The 11,770-nt window shown below is 53.9% G+C and overlaps 1 protein-coding gene across 1 annotated transcript in view; it reads left to right on the top strand.

Moving 5' to 3' along the window:
* The first annotated feature begins 3,978 nt into the window (after positions 1-3,978).
* NCKIPSD (NCK interacting protein with SH3 domain) overlaps positions 3,979-11,770 on the top strand; it is a 33,477-nt gene continuing 25,685 nt past the window's right edge. The window contains exon 1 of the mRNA XM_072347066.1: positions 3,979-4,230. Within this exon, the coding sequence (XP_072203167.1) occupies positions 4,060-4,230 (171 nt within the window). The 5' untranslated portion in view covers positions 3,979-4,059. The remainder of the gene's footprint in view (positions 4,231-11,770) is intronic.

Here is an 11,770-nt window from a genome sequence, read left to right as displayed (position 1 = left end):
ATTTTGGGATCTCGTAAACTGACTCCTGCTGTGTAACCCATTTCTATATAAATTTTCCTAATCTAAGATGAGCCAAACCATACGTAAGAAACTCCTCCAGGATTAGCTGTAATAGCTGCTAGGGCAGAGCTGCGGAGCCTGCAAGTTACCCTAAGCAGCTTAACATCTTCCTTGGGACGAAGAGGTGGGAGAGGAATGTCAGAATGTCAGCAGATGGGTGAATAACCCAAGTGAAGGTAACTGAGCGGCTCCACTCGTTCCTCCTTGGAAAGAGGGATGTTTACTCATCTAAGCATTTCTAGTTGGCTGTCTTTTAGGAAGCGTGTAAGTCAGCATGCAGGAGCAAAATGGTGTGGAAGTTCTGAGGAGCGCCGTTTCTTATTCCATTTAGCTCAGGATAAAGCAACAAGGGCATGAAGAAGCGAGGGTTGGGTGTGGGGTTGTGCTGGGGGTCCCGGCTCTGGCCTGTCCTTTGGTCTGGCTGCAAAAGTGAGAGGGGCTCTTCCTGGTCCCTCTGGTTCCAGCACATGGGGTGCAGCAGGTGTGCAATGAGCAGGGAGGCAGCCTGCTTGCTGCTGTCGGGATGTGTTCAAAGTCTCGGCAGTGGCTGTCCTGTGCGATTTTGTACTTATCATAGAGGGCTGTTTCGTTGGGTTTTTTTTCTAACCTTTATTCTTTCAACAGCAATTTGTGGTTGCTTGGTTTGTTTGTTCCACGGTACTGAGGTGCAAACCGAAGGCAGCGTCGAAGAGGTACGTTTACATTTTGCACTCAATCCTGTTTCACAGCTGCACGTGGAGACGAGGAGGATTGCAGCAGGAGCCAGCAGTGTGTTTGTGCTTCGTGTGTCCCTGCACCGAACCAGCTGACAGAGAGCCCTGCTGAGCCGCTGCCGGCCTGTGCTGTGCACACTCGGGGGCTGTTTAATGTTGGCACTTTGGGTTGCAAAATTCCTTGGGCAGTGATCGGTGAAACTTGCTGCTGTCCTCGGCGATGTGCTCTAGGTGTGAGTCAGAATACCGGGAACGACCAGCGGGATCGCCTGCAGCAACGTGACGTTTCCTTTTCGGTTCTGCTTAAATGCGATGCCCTCTGCTAATGAGCTAATGACAGTCTCCTGGCAGGCAGCGGTCACCCGGCGCTGCTGCTGCATATAAATAAGCCTGCCTGTGCAGATTCATCTGATACACGGTTTGACTTTGGAGTCCGAAATTAGCAGGGATAAAGTCCTCTAATGGACTTGTGTTACGTCTGAACTCTGGAGGGAATTCATCAAATCCGATGAGAACAATCGCATTTGCTCTGATGCAAGCTGCCTCCGGAACAAGCCCTCTTTGTTCTGCTGCTGGGAGCTGCTGGGAGCAATGTGAGCGTGGCCTTGGGCTGCACCCAGAGCCCCTTGGTGCCACAGCTCTGTGTGCGTGTGTGAGGACATACAGCGCTCAGGTGCACCTGGTATGTGCTGGGCAGGGCAGCAGCCCTTCCTTCTGCTCCATGGGTTCTTCTGCTTGTGCTGCCCGGGGTGGAGGAGCGGGCTGGGAGAGCAGGGACAGCGCTGCCTTTTTTTGTTGCAGTTACTTTACAGGACCAAGGTCAGGCTGTTGGAAGGCGCCTCCTGCACCCACGTGTTGATTTAAGCCCTTGGGCGTCCTCAAGGGTTAATGTGGGGGCAGCCGGGACAGCGTGTCCCTCCCAATGAAATATTATCCCACAAAGTTCAAGAGCGGGGCTGTTTTCCTTCCATGCTGCTCTGTGTTGGATTCCCCGGAGCAGTTCCTTGTGTTCGCAGAAAGGCAGTTACGTGAAGTGGGGCTCCTGTGGGACTCTGTGTTACGGGGTTGTGGTTACCCTGCAGCAAAGCAATGCTGGGCACACATCCCTGCCGCTTGGGTGCTCCTTGGTGCTCCAGCTCTGCTTCCCCACACCTCTTCCTGATGCTCAGGGCCATATCTTTTCTGCTGGCCTCTCCAGGCTCCCCAATTCCTGACCCACTCAGCGGCTCTATGGGGCCTTGCAGACAGCAGTGCTGCGGCAGCCAGGCATGGTTTCTAACAGAGCTGGGCTGGAGTTTACGTGACTGGCGGTGACAAAGCGAGGGGACAGGGAGTAGCACTCTGCGATGGAGCTCCTTCCCTGAATTGTATGGAAATGAGGGTGTGCCCGTGGCCTCCCCAGCTCGTGGCACGCGGAGCCCGCATCACCCAGAGCCTGCAGCACGCCAAGCACCCCGCTGTGGGCTGCCCCCAGCCGTGCCCCCCAACAGATCCCACTCGGCCTCGGGCCGCGTCCCACAGCCACTTCCCCTCCTTGGGCACAGCTCCACTGGGCTGTTGTTGTTCTTCCATGCAATGCTGGCCATGAGGCTCCCCCCCTCCCCGCCCTTCTGTCTCGGCCGTTTCTAGGAACTGCAGCTGTTGACAGCAGCTGGATGTTCCTTCCCTGCTCCAAAGGAGGAGCCCTGGGCCTGGGCCAAGCCGTCCATAGGCACCATGCACGCCTTGCACTAGACTGAGCCCAGGCTGCAGCTCAGCTCTGCGCTGCTGCCTCAACCCACTACTGAGGGAGCTGAAGGCCGTACCTCCCTGGGTCAGGCTGCGTGGTGCTGCTGGGACATCGGGATAGCACAGAGGCACCACTGCTGCACCACTGCTGCACCCCTGCACCCCAGCCGAGGCCATGCTGTGGCCTTGTCTACTGCTCAGTTCCGGAGCCCCTCTGACTTTTTACCTAGAGAAATCTCTCTGCTGCACAATAATATTTGCACGCCTAAAAGTAGCAGGATCGATCACGGTGCTGTTTTGCAACCTGTTGACGAGCGGGCAGTGCGGGATTATATAAGTGTACACAGCGCTGGCACCGCTGTGCCTCGATCATATGAGCACTATTGTGTAACGCTTCCTATCGCTGCCATCGCACCGTGCGGCCCCACTGCAGCCCCATACCACGAGGGCTCCAAGAGATGGTGATGGTCTCCACGGGGGCTGGATGTGCAGGGACACAGTACACCCAGCAAGGAAATGGGCTCGTTGCCTTCCGACCCTGAAGCATGGGGCTGTGCTGTTGGGATTTGGAGGCAATGGATGGAGGCACCGTTATCTGAGGTCTGAAGTTCGCCTTCAGAAGTCACCCACATATGACGCAGTTTCCCCACCCAGGCCAAGATAAATTACCTGCAGCTTGCAATTAACAACCATTTCCTAATCAGCAGCTGCTCGCGGTGAGCTCTGAGCGCTCACTGCCCCCCACACACCACAGGGGCTCATCCTCACCCTCTGCACTGCAATTTGGTCACCGTCACCCAACTCCTGCTCCAGCTGCTCTTGCCATGTGGATATTTCATTCCTCCTACCTGGGGCAGAGGTAGACCTGGCCACCCCAACACGCTCCCCACCGCCCCTTGGCCGTGCTCTGCAGGGTGATGGCAGTGCCATGCAGGACACAGAGCCCTCCAGGACACACTGAGAAAACACATCTGACATTGTGCAGAGCAAGGAAACCTCACCCCGGGACACGAACTAATCTCTGCGGAAACACAAACCCGTTCCTGTTCCAAGCACCGATCCCTCTTCTATTCTTTCTGTTCCCTGCGCTGGCACCAGCCCATTCCCACCATCCCTGCCCCTGGCACGAGCGCCCCACGGGGAGAGGGACGTGCGTCCTTTGCGATCCAGAGCCCTGCCCCGTCGGCGAGGTGTCAATAACCCCCAAGCTCAGAGCACGAGGAGCGGAGCATCGCCCCGCAGCAGGCCGCTCGTGGCTGCCCGAAGGAGCGGAGCAGGGCGCCGAGCTGCAGCTGAGCGCGGCCATTCGCGGGGCGTTGCTGCCCTCTGCTGAGCAGGAGCCCGGCGGGCAGCGCAGCGCCCTGAGCTCAGCCCCGCCGGCAGCACTTCCCCGCCGCGTCGCCAGGGGGCGCTGCGAGAGGAGACACGGCGGGGGGCGCGGTCTAAGGCGGGGGCGCGGTGTCACCGTCGTGGCGCGGGGCGGTGCCGGCGCGGTGACGCACGGGGGCGCGTCTCGGCGGGGCGGCTCGGTCCGGCGGCGCGGCGCGGTTCTGCAGCCATGTACCGGGCCCTCTACAGCTTCCGCTCGGCAGAGCCCAACTCGCTGCCCTTCACCGCCGGGGAGACGTTCCTGCTGCTGGAGCGCAGCAACCAGCACTGGTGGCTCGTCACGCGGGCCGGCTCCGGGGAGACGGGATACGCGCCGGCCTCCTACCTACAGCGGCTGCAGGTGGGCAGGGGGCGGCGGGGGGAGAACCGCGTGTGGGGGAGCCGTGCGGAGGGAGAGCTGTGCGGGGGGAGGGCGCGGGGAGCTGCGAGCGTGTCCCGCGTGGCTGCCGGTGCGGGCTGTGCGGGAGCGCCGCGTCGTGCGCGCCGTGTGCTGGGCTGCCGGCCGCGGTGATGCCGGGCTTTGGGACACCGGGATGTGGGCACAGCCGGCGGCTCGTCCTGCTGGCAGCGGGCACGGCTTGTGTCCGTATAAGCCCTTAAGCGGTTTACAGGCGCTGCTCGGTTGCGGGGTGAAGGCCGTACGAACACGCTGTGTCGGAAGCCCCGCGGTGCCGTTGCTCCGGGCTGTCCCTCCTGCAGCCCGCACTCCGTTGCCCGTCAGGTGTGACATGACGCGTGCTGCCGTAGCGGGCTGCAGCCTTCTCCCCTGCAGCTTTCTGGAGCAGCCCTCCCACACCGCCCCGCCGTGCTCGTTCTGCCTTCAGAATCTCGCTTTGGAACGTGTGTTTGTCATTCTCGTTATGTTCTGCTGCAGCCCACAAGGGCTCGGAGGTCGCTTGCCATCTGCTGTGGGTGACCCCGACAGTCTGTTGGTTGCCCACTGACCCTGAAGTCGAGCTGCTCGTGACCCTGTGACGTTCAGCTGCAGCTTCCCCTGTACTTGTGGAGCTGGTGGCAGGAAGCAGATGAGCCTTTCCTGCAGCCTCTCATCTTCATTTGGTGGTGAAATTTCCGGAGCCAGAATTCTCCTAGTGGTGCATGAGGCAGCAGGACCCAAAACGCTGCCCTGCAGCTGTGGTAGTGCCTCATCTGTGTGATTCTAACGAGCTGAAGTCAACCTGCATGGCAGTGGGGCCCTGCCTGGGAGAGAGCATCCTCTGGCTGAGCTGAGCCATGGCCATTCACTGTGTGTCAGTCTCCTGACCAGCCTCAGCTTTAAAAAAGCACTGTTACCAATTAGTAACGGCCCTTTGCAAGGCAAATAGTTCCATCCCGATCATGACAGGGAAAATGCAGCTCCTGATTAGCAAGGAGAGTGAGTGGCCAACAGGAGTCACCATTGTAAAGCGAGGCACGGCTGTCAGCAGCGCGTCGGGTTCCAGGTGAGTGCCAGCAGCAGCTCTGAGCCCTTGCAGTGATGCTCGGGGAGAGCACAGGGCTGCTTTCCTGGTGCCACCCACTGCTGGGAGCATCGTCTGCCTTCTGATTTGCAGGTTTGCACTGTCTTCAGGCTGTGCTGGCTCAGGCTGTGTGCCCCGTGTCAGTGAAGGTGTTAACGTTGCTTGCTGAGGAGGGGAATGGTAGCTCTGAGCTGGTCTGGTGAGGATGTGGACACAGCTGAGAACACAGCGAGCGCTTTAAGGATGCCTCAGGTTGCTCGATCTTTTTTCTTTCTGTCTTTTTTCTGCAGGAACAAACAGGCATGTGATAAAAATAAGACTGCTTCACGCAGCCTAGCAACAACTTAGAGTTCTCCTACAGCATAAGCAAATGCACAGAGGCACAGCACAGGTAATCCTGGTTGGGTAGGCACAGGGATGGTGTTTCATTCCTCAGCTGAAGAGTGGGGAGGGTTTTGGGAAGGAGTGAAGTGCGAGCACCCTTTGCTTGCAGGAAACCCCTTCATTCTGATGCATTCTGTAGTATTGACACATGCTGTGGGCAAACGTGGCTGCTTTTCTGCCAGGACAGCAATCAGGTTGGTTCAGCAGCACATTCTGGAGCTGGTGTTGACATGAGCTGGGTCAGAAGGTGAGCCGAGGGCTGCGGCACTGACCATCTCCTGCACTGCTGGGAAGCCACAATCGCCATGTGTCATCAATTCCAGATCTGCCACAGCTTGTAATGGGCGTGAGAGCTTAATCAGAGTGCTTGCACAGATCCTGAATAAGCACTTAGACTAAAAATAAAGTTTTATTTTGGAGAATAAGCAGCTGGTAGTGCTTTGCAGCTGAGGCTGTGCTTCTCAGTGCATGTAAGGAGTTGAAAGAATGAGGCATTTTTCTCTGCTCTGATGCAATAAGATGTGCTATCCTAGCAGAGCTGCTAGTGCTTCCAAATGAAGTTTCATTCTTGAGATTAAACGACAGTCAGGGGAATTAACCATTTCTAGTTACTGCAGCTCAGTATTGGACGTCTTGGCCAGAAGTTGTGCCTTCTTCCACAGTTCTGAATGATTGAAGTAGAAACACACTAATGGTCTTTAGCATCTGTTTTTGCTTGGTCACGTATCTTCTGGGGGTCATGGGGATGTGTTCTTCTCACTGAAGATACTTTGATTAAAAACAATTGAGTTCTGTTGTATCAGATTGAAGCACTTGGGACCTGAGCTCCCACAGCTGCACAGGTCTGTGCCTGTTAGTCCCGCTGCTCCTGCACTGGCAGGCTCTGGGGCTGCCCCCGTGGCTCTCCTTTAGGGTGCTGACTTAAGGCTGATGTAGGATCTGTTCAAAATGATGGAGCCTCATGGAAAGAGAATGTAGACATCCTTCCTGTCACCCCATTTGCAGGAGAAACAACTGAAATTTAGGAGAGGCTAATTGGAGATGGACTCACTGTTTGCCCACAGGGGAAAAAAAAAAGAGCACTGACCAGCAGGAAAACAGAGTTGGGATTGCTTTTCCATGGAGGAAAATGTGCTGGTGTTAATGACTATGGATAAACAACGTTCAGAAGGGTGGAGGTCTCTCCTTGCTGGAGAAGAGTAACCTCCATGCTTGGTGCAGGCTGCGTGCCAGGAAAGGCTTTGATGGGAGCAGACAGTATCATGGTTGTTGGCTGACCTAAGAGGATCCCCTGCTAGGTCTGGGGCATATTAATTCCTGTGGGGAAAGCCAAATCCCATATAAACGGGTATTTATGTCTCTCAGTAGCTGAAACATTGAAAACAGCTGAATCCCTCTGGTAAGGTCGTTAAGAGATCTCTGTGCAACAGAAACAACCTCCTCTTTTTCTTCCTTTACTTGTATGCTTCAGATGTATGTAAAAATAAGCAGCATTTTTAAGGGCAGCCCATTAGACTCCCCTGTGAAGGGTTTAAACTTTGTCATTCCCATTCAAAATTACAGCACGTGAGCTGCCAGTCCAGGCCTTGGAAGGATGATAAATTCCAGCAGGGAGAGTATTTCATAAGGAGAGAAGAGCCAGCAGCCTTCATGTGCAACTGTAGCATGAGATAGTCTGTAAGAAAATTAGGCTTATCAGATGCTGATGCCCTTTGTGGTCAAAGCTACAACCGAAATGTTATAAGCCATGGCTTCTGGCAGAGCTCTGTGTGCAGGTGGGTTGGGAGATAGGCTGCAGCTCCAGCTTGCTGCTCTGTTGCTGAACCTGTGTGTGCAGATTGCTTTGTTGCATCTGTAGCTGCCTTGTGCGCACATCTGAAGGGAAGGAGCTGCTTTCAAGTCATGCCGTGTGCTGAGGATCACACAGCTGTGCCACGAGGCCTGGTGGAGGTATTAAATGGGATGCTGGAGTGTTCCTGAACGTGCATGGAGCAGGTTGGTCCCTGCCCTGCTGCACAGCAGTGCCAGCATGTCACCTGGCTTCACACAGAAGATGGTTCAGCTCTACAGAGTGGCTTCCACTGAGGGAAGGTGAAAGGCTTGGGGGCCCAGGGCCTCACTGGGGCGTGAAGGGGAGCACGGCCTTTGGTGTGCAACAAGTAGCCATGAGCACATCAACCTGCTCCTGGCTGCGGGTTGTTGCCTTTTGTTGTAGCTGGATGGGGTCCTGCATGCTGTGTGTCCTTCTTGCTGCTCAGCTGTAGCTCCTGGGTGTGCAGGCGGTCTGTGAGATGCTGGTTTCTGCACCTGTGACCTGAAAACGCCAACGTGTGCTGGTTACTGGGGTTTGTTCAGCTGCTCACAGGGTTTAATTTGACAAGAGAGAAGGCTGTCAGAGTGTGTGCTAGATAATTCCAGGCTGTGGGTCATGTCTTGCTAAATCACCAGTTGCACGTTCAGGATAGATCTCTTCCAAGCAATAGCTATTAATTATTTCTTGGTTTGTTTATTTTTTTCCACTACGAGTGAGGCAGTGCATTGCAAGACAAAAATCTGAGGGCAGGCCCCATCTCTCTTGTATTAAGCTGGAAAAAAAAGGGATAGAGGTGTGGCAAGATCCCCAAAATAGTGAGACCCGCTTTTGGGGAGGTGGGGGCAAACGGGTTCTGAATGCTGTCCTGGCCTGGGGTTTGCTCAGTGTTGCCTGGCTCTGCCTGTCCTGCCCTGCAGGCTCAGCCCCATGCCACAAGCAGGAGATCCAAATTGCTGTCGACGGGTTTTCAAGGTTGGGAGCTCTCTGTCAGCTGAGCTCAGAGCAGTGTCAGTGTGCCGCGATGGGTGTGCTGCGGGACGAAACAGATGGCTGCCTCAAGAGATCAAGCTGAAGCTTCCCACCAAGCAGACAAATGCAAACCTTTGTGACCGTGCAGTCTTGTGTGGTGACAGCCCCATTGTGGGTGAGCTCAGTGAGCTCTGCACCCAGTGAGGCTGCTCACAGATGGCCTTTTTCTGTCCCTTCCTGAGAAAAGGCTGTGTGCTTGCAGAAGAAAGAAGGGGTAACACGATGTGACTGCCCGAGATCAGGTGTGTTATGCCCTGCTGATGAGTCACACCGAGTCTCACGGGACTGCAGTGCCCTCCTTTCTGCCCTGTTTCTAAGGGAGCACCCTGCAGCAATGGGTTACCACTGCCCTTGGATGGAGTTCTGGCTCACCATGTGCCATCAGGGCTCATGTATCAGGGAAGCCCACCCTGTGTAAGGAATAATTGCATTAAAACCCAGTACGTTAAGTAGGAACAATAAGTAGAAAAGTTCTTTACCTACTTAATGTATAAGCTTAGGGATTTCCCTGAGCCTTGTGGAGTCAGTGTTTATAGCTGGAGGCTCTTCCATCTGACATTGTGTCCCCTGAAGTGCTGTTCTAAGTAACAGAGTTTTGTCTGCTTTAGAATCACCTTTGTTCATTTAGACTAAAGAAATGCATCCCCTTTAATTACTTTTGGGCTTGATTTAGAGAATGTCTTTGGCAGCTCAATGACAAGAGAGAACTGCACCATTGAAATAATTGTGAAGTTATTATTACAAAGGCTGCACAATGTAGTTCTTTACATCAGCCCTGTGCTGGCTCTGGGGCAGCTTCCACCCCTTCTCTTCCCCATGGGGATCTTGTGCACTGGAAGATTCTCTGAGCCCCACTTGTTCTGAAGGGGCTGAGCTGAGCCCTGGCCATCTCCTGTCCTGTGGGATTTGTCTCCCTTTGAATGGACACAAGAGCTTTTCTGGAATATGTTCATTTTAATTTGTCCTTGTGCTGCTGAGCAAGATGGAGACTGATGAGGGTGAATGGGGCATGCGAAAAGGTGGATGTGAGAAATCAATGCTGTAACAAGGCAAATGAGCTGGGGTGAAAGTTGGGTACGTGAGAAGCGAGCGGTCCAACAAATCTAGGTTTCTCTTCTTCACCGCTTTGGGCAGCGAGGAAAACAGGATTATGGCTGTTCTGCTGCCTTTAGCACAATGTCCTAAGAACTCGTTCTCTTCCTGTGCCAATTTCATCGTGTTTTCTGAGCCTGTGTCGTTTTAAGCTGCAAAAGGAGTTGGGATTATAACTTGCAGCTCGAGCAGCAGGCTGGTTTTTTTCCCCTGCAGATAGTGTGGGCACTAATGAATTGCTTTTCTTCTGTGACCCACCTCTTGCTTTGCTGTGGGTGAAGTGTCAGCAAATCCAGTTGAACTCTTTAATCTCTAAGAGGTGGGAGAAAAAACAACTTCAAGCAAACCCCCGTATCTGTTCTTGAGCTGAATTTGGTGATAACAGCAAGTTAGCCTCGTTCCACTGATAAACACAGCTCGACTTGCAATTCTCAAGATACTTTTGTAGGTCAGCGTGCAAACTGGCGCTGTGTCTTCAGCTTTGCAGCCCAGAAAAATCATGTGTTGTCCACCCCCACCATCTGCCAGTCAAAAAGCAGCTCACAAGGCCACCGGGTCTCAAGTTCTGGTGAGGTTTGTGGTTTTCATTTTCAGTTTGTGCCCTGCCTTTATAATCACGCACGCAGCAGCTCTAGTTGGGAGATGCAGCTACAGATCTCCGTGGTGTCTTCGTTCTCTCTTAGCAAGAGTTCACATTAGCTTTATTGTTGTCCCAGGATAGCTCAATTGTGTTGACTCCCTGAATTTGCTGTGTGTCTCAGCAGAAGCATCCGCTTTACCAGGAATAAATCTGCTTGCAGCAGCAGCTCTTCATAAATAAGCACGTTGGCAGGCCTGGGATTTTTGTCTATGGCCAATTAGCATGTTCTACCTCTCGACAACGCAGCCTGTGTTCTGCATTTCAGCCCTTCTGCTGCCTTTTCCCTTGCTGTCCTGCACCTGCGCCCTCCACAGCCTTTAAATGGCTCAGGACACCAGTAGAAGCATGATACAGAAATGTCTGTTTTTTTTCAGAGTTGTCTACTTTGGAGAGACGTTGTGAGCCTGCTCTCTGAAATGCCATGAGCAGGAGCAGCCCTCAAGGATCTCCTTTCCCCTCCACTCTACCCTCATTGGCACAGCAACTGAATGCCAGCAGAGGAGGCAGCGACTTACGTGGCTTCCCAGGCTTGTTTCTGCTGGGCTCCATCTTTACCCCCTGTTGAAGCAACAGCAAATGTGATCAGCTGCAAAGGGTGTTTCTGTGGCTGGGTTTCCAGGTTGCATCCGTGTTTTTGCTGACTCCATCAGAACACGTATGGGCTGAGACTTGCAGTCTGGCCCAGGCATCTCCAGCTCTCTGGGAAGTTAGAAATTAAGCAGGACCAAAAATGTAACCAATGTAGATTTTCTTGTCTTGATGTGCTTAAGATAACTGCATGTGAGTCACCTGGGAGCTGTACTGAGCCTCACTGAGAAGCCAGGGCCATCCGGACTGTTGGACTGGGGCTACTTATACATCAGTGGTCCTCAAATAACTTCTTGCACTACACTGCAGTGACTTTCCTTCTACTTTTATATATCCTGTTCTTAACCCTGAGCCTTCTACAGCGCAGAGGCTGTTAGCAATTTCCTTTTCAGTATAGGTGTTAGCTCTAAAATACGTGTCACTTGTTTTGTTTCCCCAATGCATGGCTGCAGTGACCATTACTTGATCATACCCTGATGCTGACTCATCTTGCAAACCATGTGCCAAAAGGATGCTGAGCAGCCAAACCTTAAAGCCCGGGCTCTGTCTGCCAGCTATTTACCTGGGGCGGACAGCAAGACATCCCCTGGAGAGCTGATATCAGTAACAGCTCTGCTCAGCCAGCTCAGGCTGCAGCCCCGTTGCAGTTTGGTGTCCGTGCCCCCTCCGCTGCCTGTAGCACTCGGTGCATACTGTGCATACTGAGTGCCGCTTGTGCCAGCGCTGCCCTGGTTAGCACATCCCTTGCCAGGAGCTCTGCCTCCTGCTTTAGCAGGATTTGCACAAGGGAAGCCCTTTCCCTTTCTCTCCCTTCTCTCCATTTCCCATTTGTGCACGCTGTCTGCTCAAGCAGCTGCTGTCAGTGGGAGCGCAC

Source organism: Excalfactoria chinensis, chromosome 12 (genome assembly GCF_039878825.1).
Source record: "Excalfactoria chinensis isolate bCotChi1 chromosome 12, bCotChi1.hap2, whole genome shotgun sequence".
NCBI classification, from domain to species: domain Eukaryota; kingdom Metazoa; phylum Chordata; class Aves; order Galliformes; family Phasianidae; genus Excalfactoria; species Excalfactoria chinensis.
This window is presented reverse-complemented; position numbering and strand designations above follow the sequence as displayed.